At 37.7% G+C, this 25,926-nt stretch overlaps 1 protein-coding gene across 6 annotated transcripts in view; it reads left to right on the plus strand.

Moving 5' to 3' along the window:
- Nucleotides 1-23,666, plus strand: part of ARHGAP28 (Rho GTPase activating protein 28) — a 203,137-nt gene extending 179,471 nt beyond the window's left edge. For 5 of the 6 annotated variants that reach the window (XM_025886906.2, XM_073898507.1, XM_073898510.1 and 2 more), the window contains 4 exons: nt 7,334-7,390; nt 9,178-9,302; nt 19,747-19,811; nt 21,939-23,666. In XM_025886906.2, the coding sequence (XP_025742691.1) occupies nt 7,334-7,390; nt 9,178-9,302; nt 19,747-19,811; nt 21,939-22,033 (342 nt within the window). In that variant the 3' untranslated portion in view covers nt 22,034-23,666. The remainder of the gene's footprint in view (nt 1-7,333; nt 7,391-9,177; nt 9,303-19,746; nt 19,812-21,938) is intronic. The other variant, XM_073898512.1, reaches the window with a different exon arrangement.
- Nucleotides 23,667-25,926: the final 2,260 nt, after the last annotated feature.

The raw sequence follows: 25,926 nt of genomic DNA on the forward strand, positions 1-25,926 counted from the left end.
AACTCCAGCGCTAGGGGAATACTGCACATAGAATTCATGGCTTTTTTTACCATGATTCATTAGTTTTTCAAAGTTAATTTTTTTAACTGTTTTTTTAATTTCTGTTTTTCCCTTTTTCAACCAACATCTTATCAATCCCTTCTTTTTAAAAAAAACATTTTTTATTTTTCATTTTTAGAGTCATATTTTATCCCTTCATAGTAGTTACCCTTATTTTTGGCATTTATATATATAAGTTGTTCTCTCTTAAAATTTTGAGATACAGTTTCTTCTAACAGATCAAAATATACCCTAAATCACTAGTGTATGGCTTTGTTCTAGTCTGCTGCCTGATCACATTCTCTCCCTTTTTTTTTTAAATCTTCTTCTTTCTTTTTTCAAAAAACTTCTTATCGTATCAATTCTTTTTAAAAAACTTTTATAATTTTCATCTTTACAGTCATCTTCCATCCCTTCATTGTATCAATCCTTATTTTGTACATATATAAGTCTTTCTTCCTTTTAAAATTTTAGGAGGCACTTTTTTCTAACAAACCAAAATACGCCCAATATCTAGTGTGTGGCACTGATCTATGCACTAGCCTGATCATATTTGATCGTATTCGGGTTTTTTTGTATTGTTCTGTTTTTGTTTTTAATCTTTTTCTTTTTGTTTTTTTTTTCTTTCTTTCTTTTCTCTTTCTTTTTTCTTTCTTTCCCTTTCTTTTCCCCTGGTTTCCGGTCTTTTCTGATTTGTATAGAGTATATTTGCTGGGGACATTGTTAACCTGTTAGCATTTTGTTCTCTCATTCATCTGTTCTCCTCTGGACAAAATGACAAGATGAAAAAAATGACCTCAGCAAAAAGAACAAGAGATATTACCGTCAGCCAGGGACCTACTCAATACGGACATTAGTACGATGTCGGACCTAGGGTTCAGAATCATGACTTTAAAGATACTAGCTGGGCTTGAAAAAAGCGTGGAAGTTATTAGAGAAACCCTTTCTGGAGAAATAAAAGAACTAAAATCTAACCAAGTTGAAATCAAAAAGGCTATTAATGAGGTACAATCAAAAATGGGGGCACTAACTGCTAGGATAAATGAGGCAGAAGAGAGAATCAGCGATATAGAAGACCAAATGATGGAAAATAAAGAGGCTGAGAAAAAGAGAGAGAAACAACTACAGGATCACGAGGGCAGAATTTGAGAGATAAGCGATACGATAAGACGAAACAACATTAGAATAATTGGGATTCCAGAAGAAGAAGAGAGAGGGGGGCAGAAGGTATATTGGAGCAAATTATAGCAGAGAACTTCCCTAATGTGAGGAAGGAAACAGGCATCAAAATACAGGAGGCACAGAGAACCCCTCTCAAAATCAATAAAAACAGGTCAACACCCCAACATGTAATAGTAAAATTTACGACTCTCAGAGACAAAGAGAAAATCTTGAAAGCAGCTCGGGAGAAGAGATATGTAACCTACAATGCTGGAAATATTAGATTGGCAACAGACCTATCCACAGAGACCTGGCAGGCCAGAAAGGACTGGCAAGATATCTTCAGAGCACTAAACGAGAAAAATATGCAGCCAAGAATACTATATCCAGCTAGGCTGTCTTTGAAACTTGAAAGAGAGATAAAAATCTTCCAGGACAAACAAACCTAAAGGAATTTGCAAACACAAAACCGGCCCTACAAGAAATATTGAAAGGGGTCCTCTAAGCAAAGAGAAAGCCTAAAAGCAGCATAGACCAGAAAGGAACACAGACAATATACAGTAACAGTCACCTTACAGGCAATACAATGGCACTAAATTCATACCTTTCAATAGTTACCCTGAATGTAAATGGGCTCAATGCCCCAATCAAAAGACACAGGCTATCAGGTTGGATTAAAAAACAAGACCCATCAGTATGCTGGCTGCAAGAGACCCATTTTAGACCCAAAGACACCCCCAGATTGAAAGTGAGGGGGTGGAAAACCATTTACCATGCTAATGGACACCAAAAGAAAGCTGGGGTGGCAGTCCTTCTATCAGACAGATTTTAAACCAAAGACTGTAATAAGAGATGAGGAAGGACACTATATCCTACTGAAAGGGTCTATCCAACAAGATATCTAACAATTGTAAATACCTATGCCCCTAACATGGGAGCAGCCAATTATATGAAGCAATTAATAACAAAAGCAAAGAAACACATCGACAGCAATACAATAATAGTGGGGGACTTTAACACCCCCCTGACTGAAATGGACAGATCATCTAAGCAAAAGATCAACAAGGAAATAAAGACTTTAAATGACACACTGGACCAAATGGACTTCACCGTTATATTCAGAACATTCCATCCCAAAGCAACGGAATACACATTCTTCTCTAGTGCCCATGGAACATTCTCTAGAATTGATCACATCCTAGGTCACAAATCAGGTCTCAACCAGTACCAAAAGATTGGGATTATTCCCTGCATATTTTCAGACCACAATGCTTTGAAACTACAACTCAATCACAAGAGGAAAGTCAGAAAGAACTCAAATACATGGAGGCTAAAGAGGATTCTACTAAAGAATGAATGGGTCAACCAGGAAATTGAAGAATTAAAAAAATTCATGGAAACCAATGAAAATGAAAACAACGGTTCAAAATCTTTGGGATACAGCAAAGGCAGTCCTAAGAGGAAAGTATATAGCAATACAAGCCTTTCTCAAGAAACAAGAAAGGTCTCAAATACACAACCTAAACCTATACCTAAAAGAGCTAGAGAAAGAACAGCAAATAAAGCCTAAACCCAGCAGGAGAAGAGAAATAATAAAGATCAGAGCAGAAATCAATGAAATAGAAACCAAAAGAACAGTAGAACAGATCCACGAAACTAGGAGCTGGTTCTTTGAAAGAATTAACAAGATTGATAAACCCCTGGCCAGACTTATCAAAAAGAAAAGAGAAATGACCCAAATCAACAAAATCATGAATGAAAGAGGAGAGATCACAACCAACACCAAAGAAATACAAACAATTGTAAGAACATATTATGAGCAACTCTATTCCAGCAAATTAGATAATCTGGAAGAAATGGGTGCATTCCTAGAGATGTATCAACTACCAAAACTGAACCAGGAAGAAATAGAAAACCTGAACAGACCTATAACCACTAAGGAAATTGACGCAGTCATCAAAAATCTCCCAACAAACAAAAGCCCAGGGCCAGATGGCTTCCCAGGGGAATTCTATCAGACATTTCAAGAAGAATTAATACCTATTCTCCTGAAACTGTTCCAAAAATTAGAAATGGAAGGAAAACTTCCAAACTCATTTTATGAGGCCACCATTACCTTGATCACAAAACCAAAGACCCCATCAAAAAGAAGAACTACAGAGCAATATCCTTGATGAACATGGATGCCAAAATTCTCACCAAAATACTAGCCAATAGGGTCCAACAGTACATCAAAAGGATTATTTGCCATGACCAAGTGGGATTTATCCCTGGGCTGCAAGGCTGGTTCAACATCCGCAAATCAATCAACGTGATACAATACATTAACAAAAGAAAGAACAAGAATCATATGATCCTCTCAATAGATGCAGAAAAAGCATTTGACAAAGTACAGCATCCTTTCTTGATCAAAACTCTTCAGAGTATAGGGATAGAGGGTACATACCTCAATATCATAAAAGCCATCTATGAAAAACCTACAGCGAATATCATTCTCAATGGGGAAAAGCTGAGAGCTTTTCCCCTAAGGTCAGGAACGCGGCAGGGATGTCCACTCTCACCACTGCTATTCAACATAGTATTAGAAGTCCTAGCCACAGCAATCAGACAATAAAAAGAAATAAAAGGCATCCAAATCAGCAAAGAGGAAGTCAAACTCTCACTCTTTGCAGATGATACGATACTGTATGTGGAAAACCCAAAAGACTCCACCCCAAAACTGCTAGAACTCATACAGGAATTCAGTCAAGTGGCAGGACATAAAATCAATGCACAGAAATCAGTGGCATTCCTATACACCAACAACAAGACTGAAGAGAGACAAATCAAGGAGTCGATCCCATTTACAATTGCACCCAAAACCATAAGATACCTAGGAATAAATTTAACCAAAGAGGCAAAGGATTTGTACTCAGAAAACTATAAAAATACTCATGAAAGAAATTGAAGAAGACACAAAGAAATGGAAAAACGTTCCATGCTCATGGATTGGAAGAACAAACATTGTGAAGATGTCAATGCTACCTAGAGCAATCTACACATTCAATGCAATCCCCATCAAAATACCATCCACTTTTTTCAAAGAAATGGAACAAATAATCCTAAAATTTGTATGGAACCAGAAGAGACCCCGAATAGCCAGCGGAATCTTGAAAAAGAAAAGCAAAGCTGGCGACATCACAATTCCAGACTTCCAGCTCTATTACAAAGCTGTCATCATCAAGACAGTATGGTACTGGCACAAAAACAGACACATAGATCAATGGAACAGAATCGAGAGCCCAGAAATGGACCCTCAACTCTATGGTCAACTCATCTTTGACAAAGCAGGAAAGAATGTCCAATGGCAAAAAGACAGTCTCTTCAACAAATGGTGTTGGGAAAATTGGACAGCCACATGCAGAAGAATGAACCTGGACCATTTCCTTACACCACACACAAAAATAGACTCCAAATGGTTGAAAGACCTCAATGTGAGACAGGAGTCCATCAAAATCCTAAAGGAGAACACAGGCAGCAACCTCTTCGACCTCAGCCGCAGCAACTTCTTCCTAGAAACATCGCCAAAAGCAAGGGAAGCAAGGGCTAAAATGAACTATTGGGATTTCATCAAGATAAAAAGCTTTTGCACAGCAAAAGAACCAGTCCACAAAACCAAAAGACAACCGACAGAATGGGAGAAAATATTTGCAAATGACGTATCAGATAAAGGGCTAGTATCCAAAATCTCTAAAGAACTTATCAAACTCAACACCCAAAGAACAAATAATCCAATCAAGAAATGGGCAGAAGACATGAACAGACATTTTTCCAAAGAAGACATCCAAATGGCCAACAGGCACATGAAAAAGTGCTCAACATCGCTCGGCATCAGGGAAATCCAAATCAAAACCTCCATGAGATACCACCTCACACCAGTCAGAATAGCTAAAATTAACAAGTCAGGAAACAACAGATGCTGGCGGGGATGTGGAGAAAGGGGAACCCTCCTACACTGTTGGTGGGAATGCAAGCTGGCACAGCCACTCTGGAAAGCAGTATGGAGGTTCCTCAAACAGTTGAAAATAGAGCTACCATACGATCCAGCAATTGCACTACTGGGTATTTACCACAATGATACAAATGTAGGGATCCGAAGGGGTACATGCACCCCAATGTTTATAGCAGCAGTGTCCACAATAGCCAAACTGTGGAAAGAGCCAAGATATCCTTCGACAGATGAATGGATAAAGAAGAAGTGGTATATACACACAATGGAATATTATGCAGCCATCAAAAGGAATGGGATCTTGCCATTTGGAACGACATGGATGGAACTGGAGGTTGTTATGCTGAGTGAAATAAGTCAATCAGAGAAAGACATGTATCATATGACCTCACTGATATGAGGAATTCTTAATCTCAGGAAACAAACTGAGTGTTGCTGAGTGGTGGGGGGTGGGAGGGATGGGGTGGCTGGGTGATAGACATCGGGGAGGGTATGTGCTATGGTGAGCGCTGTGAATTGTGCAAGACTGTTGAATCACAGATCTGTACTTCTGAAACAAATAATGCAAGATATGTTAAGAAAAAAGAAAAAGAAGTAGATAGCAGGAGGGGAAGAATGAAGGGGAGTAAGTCGGAGGGGGAGAAGAACCATGAGAGACGATGTACTCTGGAAAACAAACTGAGGGTTCTAGAGGGGAGGGGCATGGGGGGATGGGTTATCCTGGTGATGGGTATTGAGGAGGGCACGTTCTGCATGGAGCACTGGGTGTTATGCACAAACAATGAATCATGGAACACTACATCAAGAACTAATGATGTAATGTATGGTGATTAATACATAACAATAAAAACATTTAAAAAAAAATAAAGTTTATAAGTACCATGGAAGCAAATACTTAAAGAAACAGTCTTTTTTCAATTCTGTTGTACTATACCATGTATTTACCTCTTAACTTTGATTAGAATAGTTCATTAACAGGTTACAAAGTTCAAAAGGTACAAAACACTAGAATAAAAATTGGCCACCTCTGACTTCCTCTCCTGGAGATAAATAATATCACCAATGATAGGGTGGGTGTGCCCTAAAACATCCAGATGTATATACTTCCAAAGAGGCATGCTGCACATGCAAACAAATATGTTTGTTTGTTATGACTTTGTTACATTAACATGTTATGTGGAGCACAGGGTGCTGGATGGTCAATCACACACAGCTCAACACCAAGCCATAAGAGAAATTGAAATAGGAAAGTTTAGTATTCACAGGTTCTGGAGGAAGTACAAGGCATGCCTCAAGAAGTCATATGGGCGGGTCAAGGCAGGATGCAGACAGAGCCATAGAACCTGGGGCACATTTCTTTTTTAAGGTCCATTAGTGCAGTGATTTGGGGTTCCCAGGCTAAGTCCACATTGGGCAATCCAAACCAAAAGAGTGTTTTTTTGGTGATCTCCACAGCGGTCTTATCTAAGGGGCACACAAGGGGTTGACCCTGGGAGGTGGGGAGACTGTTGATCATGCAGGTTACAAGGAAGTCATATCAGGACTCCACGAATTGCTTGAGACTCTATGGGCTTATGTCTAGGGCATGGGCTTGCATGAGGGACTACTGTCAGTTTAAGGTCCCTGCAGGATGCTTGGCCAAACAAAATGGATGCTGAGGCAGCAACACCATGGAGTGTAGCTGACCTGAACTCTTGACAGTGTTCTTCCCTTTTGCATGAATGGTAACATACATGAGATACTGTCCTGTGTCTTGCTTTATTGACTTAAAAAATCATGGTCATTATTCCATATCATTATTCCATTATCAATCTACAAAGCCTTCTTTGCTTCTTTTGCACAGTATTCCATAGATACATCGTAATTTATGTAAGCAATCCCATATTGTTGAACAGTTAGATTGTGTCAGTCTTTTGCTAATAAGATTTATGCACTAGTGAACAAACTGGTATATACATTATTTCTCACAAGTGAAGTATATTTGTAGGATAAACTTACAGATGTAGCATTGTTTGGTCATTTTATACTTAGATAAATATTTCCAGAATGTTTTCCATAAAGATTGTTAACAGTTTACACTTCCAAGAGCAGCATGTACTTGTTTTCCCAACATTAATCCTGAGGACTAAATGTGTTTTGTTTTAGGTTATAAGCCCCAAGACTTCAAAGGTACTGCAAAAATCACCCTCTTCGAGAAGAATGGTAAGAAAACAAATAATTTCCTTTCCTCTCTTATTAACTCCCTACATGGTATTCTCTGGCTGTATCTATCATGCCTATGTACAATTTTGGTCATGATCTATCCTTCATACTGGACACATTTCATGTGGCATATGAAGGAATAGTATAGGGAGAGAGTCAACTAACTGATGACTCAAAATGTATGGTTAGGCAGCCTGTACACAAGTGTGAATACTGTAGGAATTTATAGGGAAAATGTGATTGTTACGATCACAGGTTCAGTAATAGCATCAGGAAGGTAGAATTTCTCTTACACAGGTTTCTGGGGTGGGGGTGGGGGGAGGTGGCACTGGAAGAGGAAGGGCATGAAATACCCAGAACAGTGTTTTAGGAGTTTAGTCTTGGCTCCAATGACCCGACACCCTGTAGCCTCCCCCCAAGGTCCATCACCCTCAACATCCTGGCATGCTCTCCTGGTTCTTACTGGTAATAGTATAAAAGTACCATAATAACTGACCCTATTTTAAAATATTTTCTCTTAGTTTCCTACCACAAACTAGGTAGGTTAAAATATTAGAAATTTATTCTCTCACAGTTCTGCAGGCTAAAAGTCTGAAGTCAAGGAATCTGCTTAGTTCGTTCCTTCTGAAGGCTGTGAGACAAGGATCTGTTCTTGACATCATTCCTAGCTTTTGGTGGTGCCACCAATTCTTGATATTCCTTAGCTTGTAGATACATCACTTCAATCTCTGCCTCCATCTTTACACACTGAGTGTGTGTGTCTGTGTCTCTTTTATAAGAACAGTAGTAGCCATATTGGATATACATCCACCGTATTCCATTGCAACCTCATCTGAGCTAATTAATTACAACTGCAATGACCCTATTTCCAAATAAGGTTATATTCTCAGCTACTGGGGGTTATGCTTCAAATATCTTTTGGGGGGGGGACACAGTTCAACCCATAATATATTCCTTTTAGGGTATATATTGAGTCACTTTAACTTAAACCTTCTATATCAACCATGCCATCCTTTGAGAATGTTCCAATTTAAAATGATTACCTGAGGAGTTAGCCAGATCCTCAGATAGAAATTTATTTCTATTCATATCTAGATAATGAATTTTAAAAATATTCAAAATTTGGAAACAAAAGGAATTTTCCAGTCAATCCTGACAAAACAGAAATTTCTGTTAGACCATGCCATTCATTATGATTATTTCACTTAACAGGAGCTCCATGGTAGGTCTGCAGGCCAGTCTTGTCATATGAAAGCAGAGATACTGAACAGTCCATACACTGCTCATCAGAGTATTATCACATACTTTGAGGGATCAAGTTTTAAGTGCTCACTTGGAATTCAACTTGGGCCCCCAATCATTGTTATTAACTAAAGAAAAACGATATTTAAAAAGCTGTATTTTCTAATTGATTCTCAAATTTTCCAGAAGGTTGATCTTAAAATATACTGAAATACAGAATTCTGCTTAAAGTAAGCTTATTTAGGGCACAGTTCAAGGAAATGAACTGATAGAAACATGAGATTTTGTCATAACCTAGTGTTACTTCTCTCATTTTAAGGCATTATAGCAAGGCCTTAAGTGTGTAACAAGAGTAAAATCCCAGGTTAAGTTTAGTGAATCTCCTGTTAAAAAGAAAGCAGTGTTTCATTCTGGTTAAATACTGATCACATTCACATGTTTTCCTAATTCACACTGCCACTGATTTTCATCTCTCTTAAATGCAGTCATTAAAATGGTATTCATCCTAGTTTGACAGAATGTACTAAATTTTTCCTCGTTGGCAGTCTGACGTGCCGGAAGGAGTCATAAGGGTCCATGCTCCACTTCTCTCTAAGGTGTCCATGGCCATTCAGCTCACTAGTCACACCAAGGCCAAAGACATACTGGCAAAATTTCAATATGAGAACAGGTGAGTAAAAGTGAATATAGGTTTCTGTACAAGAAAGGTGACGTTTTATCAGATGAGTGACTTTCCAGGCATTTACAAACTTGACCTTTTTGGAAAATTAGAACCTGTTACTTTGGGTACTTTACCAATAGAGTAAGTCAAAAGTAGAGAAAAAGATTAAGTAGACCATAGAATTATTGATAACAGAAGTTTTTGTTTTTGTTTTTTTAAGGAATTTCTACAAATGGGATTCTTAATAGATATCTTCTATCTTGGTGGTTTCATTTACTACATGAGTTTTACCTTTTATTAGAATAAAAAATATAGCAAGTTAGTTTTAGAGCTACCTGGAATACCATTCCAGGCTTCATTGAGTTTCAACATGCCTAGATCAGATAAAGTTTATATAGTAAATGGACATCATAGCCGTTGTTTTCCTTAAAACATACTACTAATAAATCTTGGGATCAGAATTTTATTTACAAAAAAATCCTTTTGCTCATCTCCCATAAGTCACCTTGAAGCAGCATTAATCAGGGTAATTTTTCTCTAGGCATGCTTATTCGAGGATAAACATTTGCCCTAAGGTTTTTAAAAGATGAGAAGCATGAGAGGCACTAGTTTAAATCCATCCATTAGAGAGGAGGTACAGCCTGATGGTCTCTAGTAAAACTTATGGATATTCTTTTTGTTGTTGTTGTTAGAAAAGAGAGTGAGAGCAAGCGGGGGGGTTGGGAAGGGCAGAGGGAGAGGCAGAGAATCTTAAGCAGACTCTGTGCTGAGCACAGAGCCCAACGTGGGGCTTGATCTCACAACCCTGAGATCATAACCTGAGCTAAAATCAGGAGTTGGACACTTAACTGAGCCACCCAGGTGCCCCAAAACTGATGGAAATTTCTAAAGAGAAGCTTTCCAAACATGTTAAGAAGGAGTACTCATGTTGGGGGGGGGAGCCAATTGCGGAAGATTACATACCATAAGACTCCATTTATACAACATTTTGAAGTGACAAAATTTTAGAAATGCGGGGTAGGTTAGTAGTTGCTGGGAGTTGGGGAGAGGAGATCATGGGAGGGAAATGGGTATGGTCATAAAAGGGCAACACAAGGATCTGACAGTGTTGGAGTTACTCAGTATCTTGACTCTGGTGGTAACTGTATTGAACTTAACACACATACACACAAATGAGTACAAGTAAAGTGGGAAATTTGAATAGGATAGGTGGATCATAGCAATGTCAGTATGCTGGGACTTTATACTGTATTTGTATAAAATGTTACCATTTGGGGAGAAGTGGGCAAAGAGTATGAGGAATTTTTCTGTATTATTTCTTAAAACTACGTATGAATCTACCACTATCTCAATGAAAATATTTCAATTTAAAAAAACAAGAGTAGCCAATAAAAGTAATCTATGGTGTTAGAAGCCAGAACAGTGGCTTTCTGTGAGGGTGGAAGGGTTGGTGACTAAGAAGCCTTGACAGTGGCTTTGGAGACGTTCCTGTTTTAGATTATGCGGGCTGGTTACGTGGTATGTTCGCTTTGTGAAAATTCTTCAAGTATTCTTATGATGTGTGCATGTTTTGTATGTTCTCTCTCTCTCCATATACATATGCATATATATGTATGTGTATATATAAGCATACATAAAAAAGAAAAGAAGAGTAAACAGTCCAGCAGGAGCCCGGAAAACGTACTTCTCTCTGTTGCTAGAACACTGTAAGTAGTAATTGCTAGGCAGTAATAGAAAGACTTGAAATTCCACTCGGATGTGAACATCCAATAGATGGCAGGTCACATGCGTGACAAAACTGCCCCTGGATTCTCATGTAGACCTTTTGTAGAATGAAAATGTTCTAATAAAAATAAATTAGAATCAGTGACTATAGATAGATGCAAATCCTTTGTATGAACTTCAAAAGATGTTGTTCAGTCCATTTTCTTCACTCGTTAGAACTGTGGCCAATTTCAGTTTAGTTGTAAACTGGCTCATTTTTGCCTGTTTCACTAGAGGCTTATTTTCTGACTACTAACCACCTCTTCTGTTTAAGTAAAAAAAAAGGGGGAGAGAGAAGTCCCATTCCTCCCAGGTCCTCCCTCTTCTGACTAAAAACCCTTGGACATAACACAATGACAAGCATAGGAAGACTCTGAAAGGTAAAGAGCCAAGTGCGGACTGCCTAGGAACATCGGGCCTGTGAAACGACATGGTGGTGAATGCCTGGATTTCCTTATTGCCTCCCATATGTCCAGGCAGGGTGCTGTTAGGAACCTTCAGCCTGGCACAGGCACACACAATAATGAGCTCCAAGAAGAAGATCCTGTTCCCGCAGCCAAAGGACTGGAGAGAAGGTGGCCTAACCACAAAAAACCATTTTGGCAATACCTGCCCTACTCCAACCAAACACCAACAGAAAAAGCACACCACTACACCTGTATTTTCAGTGGGACCAAGCAGGCAACTGATGTATATGCCCCACCCGACAGAATCAGGTGGCAATCCAGTTCCCAACCACAACAGTGTTAGCAGGGTCCTGCCTCTAGCTGAGTCTCCTCCACCCAGCAGCAATGAGACCTGACAAATCAGTGCAAAGCAGACAGTTATTGACCAGCTTCACCGCCCCCCCCCCCCCCCCCCCCCCCCCCGGAAGGTCCATTGAAGAGCTGAGCTTTACCCTCACCCAACAGCAACAAAGCAGCAAGAGTCTATCTTCTGTTGCCTCTCCCTGGGGCCAGCAGAGCCCAGCAGGGGCTGATCTTACACCCTCAATCAGAGGCAGCAAAGCAGTGCCAGTTGGTGTCCCACTTTCACTGGGCAGGTGTCAGTGGGGCTCAGCAAAAAGCTGAATATACACACCCACCCAGCCCTTGTGCTAAACTTCAACAGGAGCAATGGCTGCCAAAAAATGATGATTAAATAAGATCCAGAGTCTCATAATATCCAGTGTCTGCAGTATGATACAAAATCATTCATTATACCTAAAACCAGGAAAATCACAACAGGAATGAGAAAAGACAATTGAGAAATGCCAGCGCTAAATTGAATCAGATGTTAGAATTATCTGACAAGGATTTTACAGCAGCCATCACACACATGCTTCAACAAGCAGTTATGAATTCTCTTGAAACGAAAAAATAGAAAATCTCAGCAAACAAATAGAAGTTATAAAAAAGAATGAAATGAAAATTATGGAACTGAAAGAATAACTGAAATAAACTCACTAAATGGGCTCAATAGCAGAATGGAGATGACAGAGGATATAATCAGTAAATTTGAGGAATATCAGGAGCATTATTCTGAACAACAGAAAGAAGACAGACCCAAAAAAGTGAATATAGCCTCAGGGATCCATGGACTGTAACAAGAGAGCTAACATTTGCATCATTGCAGTACCAAAAATATAGAAAACAGAGAGGAACTGAAAAAATATTTGAATAAATAATGACTGAAAACTTTCCAAATTAGCAAAAGGTATAAACCTACATATTTAAGAAACTAAGTGAACCCAACCAGGACAAACCAAAGAAATCCCTTCCAAAACAACGTAATTAAACTTGTAAAAATTAAAGACAAAAAAACAAACCTTGAAAGCATCCAGAGCAAAGTAATGCCTTTCTTACAGGGAACACCAATTCTGATTATAGCAGATTTCTCATTTCTCATTTGAAACCCTGGAGGCGGGGCGCCTGGGTGGCTCAGTCGTTAAGCGTCTGCCTTCGGCTCAGGTCATGATCCCAGGGTCCTGGGCTCCCTGCTCAGCTGGAGGCCTGCCTCTCCCTCTCCCACTCCCCCTGCTTGTGTTTCCTCTCTTGCTGTCTCTCTCTCTGTCAAATAAATAAAAACTTAAAAATCTTTAAAAAAAAAAAAAAAGAAAAAGAAACCCTGGAAGCCAGATGGAAGTGGCATAACATCTTTCCAAGTACTGAAAGAAAGGAACTGTCAACCTTGAATTCTATGTCCTGCAAAAAATATATCTTTCCAGAATGAAGGGGAAACAAAGACATTCTTCGGTGAGACAAAACTAAGGAATTTTGTTGCTAGCAAATTTACCCATAAAGAATGAATAAAGGAAGTTCTCTAAATAGAAAGAAAATGATAAAGGCTTGAAACATCAGAAAGGAAAGGAGAACATCAGAATGGGGAAAAAATAGTAGTAACTGTAATAGATTATCCTCCTCCTTATGCTTTTTTTTTTAAAGATTTTATTTATTTGACAGAGACACAGCGAGAGAGGGAACACAAGCAGGGGGAGGGGGAGAGGGAGAAGCAGGCTTCCCGTGAACACAAGCAGGGAGCCCGATGCGGGGCTTAACAACTGAGCCACCCAGGCGCCCCCCTTATGCATTTCTTAAATCATATTTGATGGTTGGTGAAGCAAAAATTGCACCTCTGGATATGGTGCTCAGTGTATGTTGAGGACACATTTAAGACAACTTACTTTCTTCCTTCCTTTCTTTTAAAAGATGTATTTATTTTAGAGAGAGAGAGTGGGGGAGGGGGTTAGGAACAGGAGAGGGAGAATGAGAATCTCAGAGTCCCTGCTGAGAGAGGAGCGGAAAGCAGGGCTCCATCCCACGACCCCAAGAACATGATGTGAGCTGAAATCAAGAGTTGGATGCTCAACCTCCTGAGCTACCCAAGTGCCCCAAGACAATTATATTTTGAAAGGGTTGAGGCTCAGCCCTCCTTATTGTCTGCATAGTGACTTCTCTCCAAAGAGTGGAGTATGTAAAGGGGGAAAAAGAATAACTTCATAGTCATGAAATCTGACCTCAGCGGTTGACTAACATCAACAGTGATAAAGTCACACTGATAATGTGTAGCCCTGATAAAAAATGACGAAAATGGCACTTCTGTCGCTTTCCTCCCAAGAACACATAACTCTTGCCAAACGTGAGAAAAAATCAGGCAAATCCCAGTTTGGAAATATTCTACAAAATACTTGATGAGTCCTCCTCAAAACTGTCAAAGACATCAGGAACAAGGCAAGTGTAAGCAACGGTCACAGTCAAGAGGAAGGGACGTGATGAGACATGACTATATATTAGTTTCCCAGTATTTCCATAACGAATTACCTCAAACTAGGTGGCTTAAAACAACAGAAATGTATTCTCTCAGTTCAGAAGACCAGGAATCTGAAAGAAATGTGTCAGCAGGGTTGGTTCCTTCTGGAGGTTGTGAGAGAGAAGCTCTCCCATGCCCCTCTCCTAGCTTCTAGTGGTTGCCAACATCCTTGGCATTCCATGGATGGAATGTTTATATAGATGTTATCACTTCAGTCTCTCCATCTTCACATTCTCTTTGTGTTTCTCTGTATTTTCTCTCCTTTCAAGGATTCACTGGATTTTAGGGGATCCCCTGAATCCAGGATGATTTCGTCTCTAGATTCTTAACTGATTACATCCTCAAATAACCCTATATTCAAAGAAAGTCAGATTCTGAACATCTAGGCAGACGTGACTTTTGGAAGGGACCCTATTCAACCAATTATAATTACTGAATATACTGCAATATTCTGGGTGGGTCCCTGGAACAGAACACAGATGGCTAGATAAAAACCAAGAACATCTGAACAAAGTATGAACTTTGGTTAATAATAATGTATTAGTATTCATTAGTTGTGACAAATGTACCATATTCATGTTAGAAGTTAATAATAGGGGAACAGGGTGTTGGGAATATGGAAACTGTCTACTATTTTCACAGTTGTTCTCTGAATCATAAAAGAGTTCTAAAATTAAATTCATTTGTAAAATTTGTCAGAGTTTTACCAGTTGGGAGAACTACTACTTATTAATGGTAAAATAACAATTTTAAAGGAAAATCGATAAGGTTTAGTTATGCTAGAAGATTAGGATTATCTTTGTTTTAAAAATGAAATCCATATATGCATCAGCGGTCCTCTTCATTTAACTTATGTTATTTTTAATTTAAAGAACTAAGAATAAATAATTAAATATTTATTTTTAAAAGTATGAGAGTGAAGAGAACTAATGGGAGTAGGTTTCTACACATCATTCAAAATAGTAAAACATCAATCCCAATAGACCATGATAAGTTACATATGTTATTGCAATGCCAAAGAAACCACAAAGAAAACCATACAAAGCAGTATGCGAAAAAACACTGTAAATAAGTCAAGATATAATCATAAGAGATAAACCTTATCCTGGGCCATAAAACAAATTTTAATGAATTCAAAATAATTGAAATCATACAGAATATCTTTTCTGACCATAAAGTAATCAAACTAGATGTTAATAACAGCAAGACAACATGATAATTTCTAAATATTTGAAAATTAAACCACACACTTCTGAATAATCCATGGGTCAAAGAGGAAGTATTAAAGGAAATTGTTAAAAGTACATAGAATGTAAATAAAACTGCAACTTAATCAAATTTTGTACAGTGCAGCTAAAGCCATACTGGGAGAAAAATTTATAGCAATAAATGCTTACATCTAAAAAGAGGGCAAGATCTCAGAGCAAGTAAATTTCTACCTCTAGAAACTGGAAAAGTAAGCAAAATAAGCAAGCAGAATGAAGGAAATGATAGAAGAACAGAAATCAGTGAAATTGAAAACAAAAATGATAGAGATCAGTGAAACAAAAAGCTGGTTCTTTTTAAAAACAATAAAATTGATAAACTTCTAGAAAGACTAACAAAAACGAAATCACCAATATTAATAAAATAGGAAATATCACTGTATATAATGCTTCCCTTAAAAGGATAATGAAATACTATGAACAAACTATATACTCAAAATCAAAATCTTAGAAGAAATGGACCAGTCCCTCAAAAACCACAAATTACCAAAAGACAAGCAAGATGAAATAGTTTTGTAGCCCTTGAGGAAATTGAATCTTTAAAAGTTTCCCAAAAGAGAAATCTTCAAGCCCAGATGGTTTCACTGGAGAATTCTAGCAAATGTTTAAAGAATGAACACCAATTTAGCACATTCTTTTACCAGAAAGTAGAAGAGGAAGGGCCACTATCTAACTCACATTATGAAGTTAGTATTGACCGGACACCAAACAAACACTGAAGACTAATATCTCTCATGAACTTAGAGACAGAAGTCCTCAAAAAAAATCAGCAGATCTAATCCAACGTATATTAAAGGAATTACAGTGACCAAATGGGATCCATTTCAGATATGCAAGTTTGGCTCAATATTTAGAAATTAATGCAATCCACCATTGGATTGGAGAAAAATCATATGATTATGTTAATTGATACAGAGGAAGCATTTGACAAAATTCAATACCCATTCATGATTAAAACCCTCATTGAACTAGGAAAAGGGAAGAACTTCCTCAACTTGATAAAGACCACTTACAACTAACATTCTACTTAACGATGAAAGATTGAATACTTTCCTTCCAAGATCAAGAACACTACTTTTATTCAAAATACTATTAGAAGATTAAGCCTTGCAACAAGACAAAAAGAGAGAGAGAGAGAAGAAAGAAAGGAAGAAAGAAAGAAAGATTGATTGTAGAGGAAGAAAAAATTGCCCATAACAAAGTATCATTTTAAATTTACAGTTCAGTGGTATTAAATACATTCACATTATTGTATAATCATTACCACCACCACCACCCATCTCCAGAGAGATTGTATCATTCCATACTCAGACTCTGTCCCCAGTAAACAATAACTCCTCATTTCTTCCTCCCCCAGCCACTCGTATAACCACTCTTCTACTTTCTTTCTCTATGAATTTGACTATTGTAATAACTGAAATTTTTAAAGATTTATTTATTTTAGAGAGAAGGGGGGAGGGGCAGAGGGAGAGGGAGGGAATCCCAAGCGGAATCCCAAGCAGACTCCCTGCTGAGCATGAAGCCAGATGCGGGGCTCAGTCTCACAACCCTGAGATCATGACCTGACCCGAAATCAAGAGTTAGACAGCTGAGCCACCCAGGCGCCCCTCAAATAACTGGTTTTGACAAAAGTACAAAAGCAATTCAATGGATGAAAGACAGCCTTTTTAACAAATGATAAATGGTGCTCTAGCAGTTGGACATCTATAGACAAAAAAAACAAAAACAAAAACTACAATGGATCACAGATTTAAATGTAAAATGTAAAACTATAAAACTTTTAGAAAATAGCAAAGAAGAAAACCTCTGTGATGTAGGGCTAGTAAAGAGTTCTTAAAGTTGACATCAAAAGCATGATCCAGGGGTGGCTGGGTAGTTCAGTCAGTTGAGTGACCAACTCTTGATTTCAGCTCAGGTCATGATCTCGGGGTCCTGAGTTCAAGCCCTGTGTTGGGCTCCATACTCAGTGGGGAGTCTGTTTAAGATTCTTTCCCTCTGCCCCTTCCCCCATGCTTTCTCTCTTCCTCTAAAATAAATAAATAAATCTTTTTTTAAAAAAGCATGATTCATAAGAGGTAAAAATTGATAAATTGGCTATCATCAAGATTGAAAATTTATATACTGACTCGATGAAAAGGATGAAAAGACAAATACACTTACAAACCTCATATCCAGCAAATGACTAGTATCTAGAATATATGAAGAAAACTCAGTATTCAACAATAAGAAAAAAAAATCCAATTTAAAAATGAGCAAGGGGTGCCTGGGTGGCTCAGTCAGTTAATCGTCTACCTTCGGCTCAGGTCATGATCCCAGAGTCCTGGGATGGAGCCCTGCATCAGGCTCCTTGTTCAGCAGGGAGCCTGCTTCTCCCTCTCCCTCTGCCCATCACTCCCACTGCTTGTGCTCTCTCTCTCTCTCTCTCTCTCTCTCTCTCTCTCTCTGTCAAATAAATAAACAAAATCTTATAAAAATAAAATTAAATAAAAAATAAAGATGAGCAAAAGATATGAACATACATTTCACTAAAGGGGATATACAGATACACATATGCACATACATATGCACATGAAAAGATGTTCAGTATCTTTAACCATTAGGGAAATGCAAAACCACAGTGGCATCATTAAACATCTTTGAGAATGGCTAATACGAATAATAGTGATGACACCAAATACTGGCAAAGCTACAGAGATCTTGGGATCACTCATACATTGGTGGTGGGTATAGTCATTATGTAAAATAGTTTGGCAGTTTCTCATAAAACTAAATATGCAACTGCCATGTGACCCAGTTTTCACACTCTTGGGCATTTTTTTCTTTTAAGTAATGCCTGCCCCCAATGTGGGGCTTGAACTCACAACTCTTGAGATCAAGAGTCATACGCTCCATGGACTGAGTGTACCCCATGGGCATATATCCCAAAGAAATGAAGATTATATTCACACAAAAACCTGTATACAGATGCTTATAGCAACTTCATTTATAATAGTAAAATCTGGAAAAAAAACCCAACAGATGGTCTTCAACAGGTAAATAACAAACTGGCACATCCATACCATGGTGTGCTACTCAGCAATAAAATGCAACACCTTAGATGAATCTCCAGCGATTTATGGTGATTGAAAAAAAAGCCAATACAAAAAGTTCTATACTCTGTGTTTCCATTTATATCGCATTTTTGAAACAACAAACTTCTAGAAAATGTGGAATAGAGTAGAGGTTACCAGGGATAAGGGATGGAGGTAGGAAGGAGGACAGAGAGGGAGGTGAGTGGGCTATAAAAGGGAAACAAGGGGGAAATCTGTTGGTGAGGGAAATGTTCTGTATCTTGACTGAATCAATGTTGACATTCTGGTTGTGACAGCACACTAGAGCTTTGCAAGATCTATCTGTGCAATTTCTTAAAACTATGAGCAAATCTACAATGATCTCAAAATGTTTAATTAAACAAACAAAATAGGTCACACATCTTTCTTCCTCACAAAGAGCTGAGGTCAATCTTTTTGAAGTAACGAAGCTGAAAGTTATTCTTCAGGTGAGATGAAGATCAACCACTCCTCTACTGCAACATTCTAGACTGGGGTGGAAAAATGCAATTGGGCAATTATTTTCTCTGACTTGCTCTCACTATAGAGCAGAAACATGCAATGAAGTCAACATTAAGCAGTTTGAAAAGCTTTAGGCAAGTTTAGAAATGTGGCATGGACAGTGGAGAGAATCCCATTCAATTTTTGGCAAAAAGAGAAATGAAACCTGACTTCTTTTGAACTGAGAGTAATGTGACCAGTGACAGGGCAGTATTAAAGATCCAGCCTGCTCCTTCACCAGCCCTGGTGTCTCTGTAACAGTCAGCTCTTAAATGAACCTGACAGTTGTGGCTAGAATGGGCTCCAAGTTGCTGTAGGGCACAGCAGCGTCCATCTTGGTTTGGAATAGTCCCATCGTCGCTGTGCCTTGGATGCTTGGCTGTGTCAAACAAATAAAATTGTTTTTTATCATAACTTTAATCATAATGATTTATGGGTATATTTCATTCAAGGCAGAAGAATTGTTTGTTGCCATGGTTATTTAATCCACATATTTACCTCAGATCATGGAAGAAGGTTAAATTACATTGTTTTCTTTTTTTTCAGTCATGGTTCATCAGAATGCATTAAGATTCAGAATCAACGGTTATATGAAATTGGAGGAAATATAGGTAAGTATTCTCTAATGGTTTTTACTCCTAAATTCTGATCACTCTAAAAAAAATATGCTGTTGTTGTAAAACCATATTTTATAAGCTTCTTAAATATAAATTCAACATCGGTAAGTTTCTGAATTTTTAATCTCATGTGAGAACAGTTGTATGAATTTCCCAAAATATTTTCAAAATTTAATTGTGAATATTTTAGTTGAGTAGACTTTTGGGTCTTTCAGGTGTGCCTCAGGGTTGGAAAGTCTCTTCCTGGAGATCCCTGCAAAACAGAGAACATCATGGAACGTTGACATTGTGACACCTTTTTTGTTTAACTTCCCTGGTTTCACCCTCAGCCCAGGTTCATTATTCCCTGTTTCCCGAGGGGGAACAAAAAGGAATCAAATGGAAATTGCCTCTGCTTGCGTCTGTATCCTGCCTTCCCCTTCAGGTCTTCTGCTTGCCCTCTACACAGTCTGGATGAACCACCCCAACTCCCACTTAATGGCCAGCACCTCCACATGTGCCTTACTTCATGTTCCCGCCTGCCACTCGGGGCCTTGCTCTAGCCCCCCATTCTCTCCTGCGCCATCAGCTTTTCACTCCCAAATGCATCATTTCCCACTACATAAACATTTTTGGTAATTTCTCTCATCTTCACAAAACTCTCTCTTGACCCCCTTCAAGCCTACTTCATTCCTGTGTTCTGCTTTACAGCAAAAACTCCTTGAATCTGTTTTCTGTCCTCCAATTTTTTCCTCTTGTTCTCTCTTGAAACCACTCCAGTCAAGCATTACCCTGCAACACTTCACCAAAATTGCTCTTGTTGAGGCCACCAGAGAACTCTTATGTTGTGAAATCCAGTCATTCGTTCTGTCTTGATAACTGCCTGAGTTGATCTTTCCTTTCTTTGAAAACATACTTTCTTCACCTGGTTTCAAGGACAACCTAAGCTTCTGGGTTTTGTTCCACTTCACTGGCAGCTCCTGAGTCTCTTTTGCCTGCTACTTCTCATCCTCTCAACCTTCAATGTGGAAAACTGTGGGGTCAAGCCTCAGAACTCTTTCTTCAAGTAACTTCCTTGGTGAGCTCAGTCCATCTCATTGCTTTAAATATACCTGTATGCAGATGCCTCTCAAATTATATCCAGATTTCCACTTGCAGCATCAACCTTGCAGATCCAGTCCACCAGGCGCATTTTGCCTTGGAGCCTTTGCATTTACTCTTTTTCCCAGAATGCTCTCCTTTAGAGTGTTCACTTCTCACTCCCTCACCTCTTGCAGGTGTTTGCCACTGTGTCACCTTCTCAAAGAGACCTTCCAGGATCTCACCTGTAGGTGTGCCTTCCCAGCTTTGTTGTTCTCTCATGTTCTTGTCACCACCAGACTTAATTTATATTATACTTGCTTATTTGCTGGTTGTCTTTTACCACTTTGAGAATATAAGTGCCCTGAGGGCAACTATTTTTGACTATCTTATGGATTTCTGTAGCCCTAGCCCCTGGAATAGTGCCTGGCATATAATAATGCTCAAGAAGTATTTTATAAATGAATGAATCAAGCAAGCAAGCAATCAAATATTGGTAGTTTTGAGACTTTGGTATACATTTCAAACACACTGTACATAAAGATTTTCAAATGTATTTGCCTCATGGAATGATCTTTTTGTTTTCATTTCTAGATTTCCTGCCTATGGGCATTGCATCCGTAGTAAAGAAACAAAATGACCATTCCTAAAATGAACTTGATTTTAATCTTTTCTAGCCCTGGTCAAGTTACTGTCTGCAAAACCATTAGAGGACATGTATTGTTATATAAATGATCAGTTTATACCTTAGACAGGTTCTTGCCATATATTCCTAATTGATGTGGTGAGTCTAGGGAACAATTTTTCTATAGTTGGTATGTCTGTTTTTTCCACAATTTTACATGTGATTTATTTGAAGTATTTCATAGTCAGAAAGAAACAAAGAAGGGAAGGAACAAGGCAGGCAGGCAGACTGGCTTTGCTAAAGAACCTTTAAGATGTTATCTACTTACTTTTGGCTGAGAGAACTATCTTGGCTTTATTTGAACCTTACCAACATGCACATGCACACATAGAAGTGTGCACTCTCAGAAACATTCTCTGATTTTCTCTTTCCTTTAGGGCAGCATTGCTTGGATCCAGACGCTTATGTATTGGATGTATATCATGTAAATCCTCAAGCAGAGTGGGTGATTAAACCCCAACCAAGTTTTTGAAATAATCCCCAAGATGGCAGCTATCATGTATTATATGCCAAGAAGATTCTACATTTGGTAGGGAAAATAACAAGACTGTTTTTGACATGTTTGTTCCAATAACCCTCTTGGTGTTTCTCAGCCCAAGTGGTGTCTCCCAGCATTGTCAACATGAACTGTGGAGGAGGAGCTGGTTTACTGAGCTGAGGCATTCTCCTATGGTTCCTTGATAATGGTGAAGGAAAGACGCTGTGATTGTTCCAGAAGAAAGGCCAATCTAGCATATGGAACTCTAATCATTTCTAGTACTTTGACTTCACAGCAGAAATGAACTTTGTCTTATACCTAAAGATAAAAAACACTCCTTTTTGTAGCAGATGCTACCAAACACAAGAGATGGAAGAGAGTCTTTTTTATACTTATCTTATATACATATGTTGACCTTTCTGAACAATGCCAGAAATATCAGTAATTTCTGCTCTGCAAAATAATTCAGATCTGCTTTTCAAAGGGAATCAGTTTCTAAAGTTATGCATACAATATTGTTGCTCTGACTTGCTCCCAAATTGGAGGAGGATGAACTTCTGTTGAAAGAACACTGTATTGTTAAGTATGTCGTACTGTATTATGACTGTCCGCATCTGGTGCAAGTGAACATTTCTCTCTTGTAGATTATTGAAAATTGATATTTATAAAGCTTATTCTCTTATGAGCACAGGTTCCATAGCAAATGACAGAGGGTGTTCTTATGCTTTCATAACCTTCTGTGTAGTTAATAGTCACAGAACCTCTATCTTTTCAACATGATTATGGTGCTCAATGAAAAACTTTCTCTGTGCCAGGCACAGATTTCTTTTCCTGATCAAACATATCATTTTTTAATATTTTACAACTATAGATAGTCACTTCTGTAGCCCCAATTTAAAAATATAGAATTGTCTTTATCCAGCTGCTCTTCATCCAAAAGTACTGAAAAATACTGTTATATCCAGATTTTATATGCTGTAAAAGCAAATTATTTCTGTTCATCAATCATAGACATGGCCAAGCACTATGGATTAGCCTCAGGCTTTAAAATCAGATGCATATTTGGTAAGCTGGAAACTATTCTTGCTATGAAGATCCTGCAGAGCCATTTTCCAGACCTGCAGTTGATGAGAACACACTGTTCTCCACAATCTAATGGAGAGCAAATCTGCCATGTGCTGAGCGGTCAGACAGCTCTGCCTTTCATCTTGAGATTGCAGATATAGTTCTAGGGCTAGCTAGAAATGGGGACAGAGGTCTCATTTATCCTACATGTGTGCTTTGGATTAGAATCCACAGATTGATATTTCATTGAATTTATAATAATTTTAATGAGATTTAATGTCCAGATGACTCTTTTGCAGTTCGAACAATAAAGTTACAGATACAGAAAACATTTTACCAATGCTTTGGAAACCAAATGTTTTTACCGATGTTTCTACTTAACAGTTCTCAAAACATGATGTGATAATAATTCAAGCCCACATATAGAAGAAATCTTTTTTTTTTCTTTTTTTTTTTTAAAGTAGGCTCCACACCCAGCATGGAGCCCAACGCGGGACTTGAACTCATGACCCTGAGATCAAGACCTGAGCCAAAATCAAGAGTCGGATACTTAACCGACTGAGCGACCTAGGTACCCCTAAAAGAAATCTTTTATATGCAGCATTATTATGCCTAGATATCTCTAAAAACATTATTTATATTCAACATGTAGATAATTATGTTTCTGGCCATTAGGGTTTTGTTATATTTTTTATAAAAAACTCAAATATCCATTCATTTTATTTGTTTGAGAATTTTTATTTCCTGTGCCTGAAAACCCATTAGAAGATAAACATGTATCCTGTAGGTTTTTATTTATTCCTACATTTCATCATTTTTCAATGTTTGGTTAATTGATGGCATGTGAGTTTACATAATGCATTTCAAGAGTCTGAAAAAATGCTTTTATTGTTTTTGAAATTCAGACAACAGGAGGAAACATTTTACTTTGTGCAGTTGCTAACTTCCAGGGCATAAGATGGCAGTAATTTATACCCACACACGGAAGAAATTCTTCGAATTAGCTATCTTATATTTCTCTGTATTACATGAAAATGGGGACTGATTTTTCTCATTGTGTTTCCTATAGTTTCAAATAGTTAAATTCTATTGTAGAAGATTTTTTTTATAGAAGATTTACAGATCTAATTTTTTATTTGAGAGTTTTCCCATCTTTGGACTGAAAACACATTAGAACCTATATATAAGTTCTAAAGGTTTTAAGATCTACTCCACTTGTCATTAGTTTTAAATAAGTGGCTGACAGATGACAGGTGAACAACTGTTTCTGAATTTCTTACTTTTGTGTGGTGTCAGATGTCGAAGACTTAGCTGACTCAATAGCTTTAAATTAATCACTTGAATGTATTTAAGTGTGTGTGACAACTTTCAAATAACTGTAATATGGAAGGCCATGTCAATACCAAGATCTTTGGATATAACTTTTATTCTTTGTCACAGGATTAACTAAGTGATTAGAGGAGAATTTCAGTAGACACAGAGACTAATTTTTGTATGAGTAGAGGTTCTTTTTACTAATTTTATTCTTAAAGAACAAACAAACCCCTACAATTACAATTCAAAAATGTCTGTCAAATAATTATTGAAACTATCTTTGCTTTATCAAAAGTTATTTTAAAATAGTTACAGTAGTCTGTAAAAATGAGTAGTATATTTGCAAACAAAAGAAGAGTCAGATCCTGGGCTTTCTAGATTCAGTTCTTACTTGTTTCCCACCCACCTCCTCCCAAGTGCTCTTGGTGTACAGTCAGGAAAATAATATCCAGGAAGGTATTAGAGAAAGTTAACATTTTAGTGACACTTATTCAGAAAAAACCCTAGAGCTGGCTCATTGTTTCCTCCATTTTGTGAAAGAGGATCCCTTTGTTAAGCAGTTAATTGGGGGATATGATTCTTAGAGCCAGTGATCTTCAAATAAACTGGAATATTAATTTCGTTACAATGTGTACACAGTATAAACTACCTCACTTGCCTTTCTTAGGAAAAAAATTAATGGACTTTAACAGTTTTTGTTACAAACTGTCCCTGAGTCATCTTATTTAAGTCACTTCAGTTAGCTTTCAGTGTACATTTAATAATACACATTTAATGATGTAAAATATTTTTAGTGCAAGCTTTAAAGCCAAAAATACTCTGTAACTGTGACCTGTGGTATACTCTGAGAGAATTCATGTCCCTTAGTCACTGTCTTGTGTGTTTCACCATTGTTGCAATGCAGGTTTTCAAGTATGGGAATTAATAGTCATCTCTTCTTTCAGGCATTTTTCAACTGCTTTCCCCATATTGCACTTGACTGAAAAGTTAACATGAGATTAAAACATCCCTTCTTTCTTTCAAGCATATTTCAGCTGTTTTTCACAAATGTTTTATATGCCTGAAAAGAATATGTATTATGGGATTAAATAGTTCCTAGCTTCTGACAGACATTTTCAACTGTTTTCCATAAATATGTCATTTAAAAAAATAATATGACATAGATTAAAATGTTTCTTTCAAACATTTTGAATAGTTTTACACATACACATACCTTAATTTAAAAACAACATCTTTTCTTTCAGTCATTTTCCAACTATTTTCTGAAACAATGTGATCTGATTAGAAATTTAACGTCACAAGAAATGCCAATGTTTTATGTTGTCTCCCATCTCAAAAGTTAATATTCTTTCGTCCCACCTTTCATTGTTAAGTATAATATGTATGTTGCATTTTATCCATAAAAATAAAGAGAAAACAAACTAAAAGCCTTGTCACAAGAATTCTTATAAGAATCCAGCTTGTCTAAGGGTAGCATGATGCTAGTGAGAGAATGAGAGCTTTAAAGT

The sequence above is a fragment of the Callorhinus ursinus genome, unplaced genomic scaffold (assembly GCF_003265705.2).
Source record: "Callorhinus ursinus isolate GAN/ISIS: 27379988/994484 unplaced genomic scaffold, GSC_fseal_2.0 scaffold11, whole genome shotgun sequence".
In the NCBI taxonomy this organism is placed as follows: domain Eukaryota; kingdom Metazoa; phylum Chordata; class Mammalia; order Carnivora; family Otariidae; genus Callorhinus; species Callorhinus ursinus.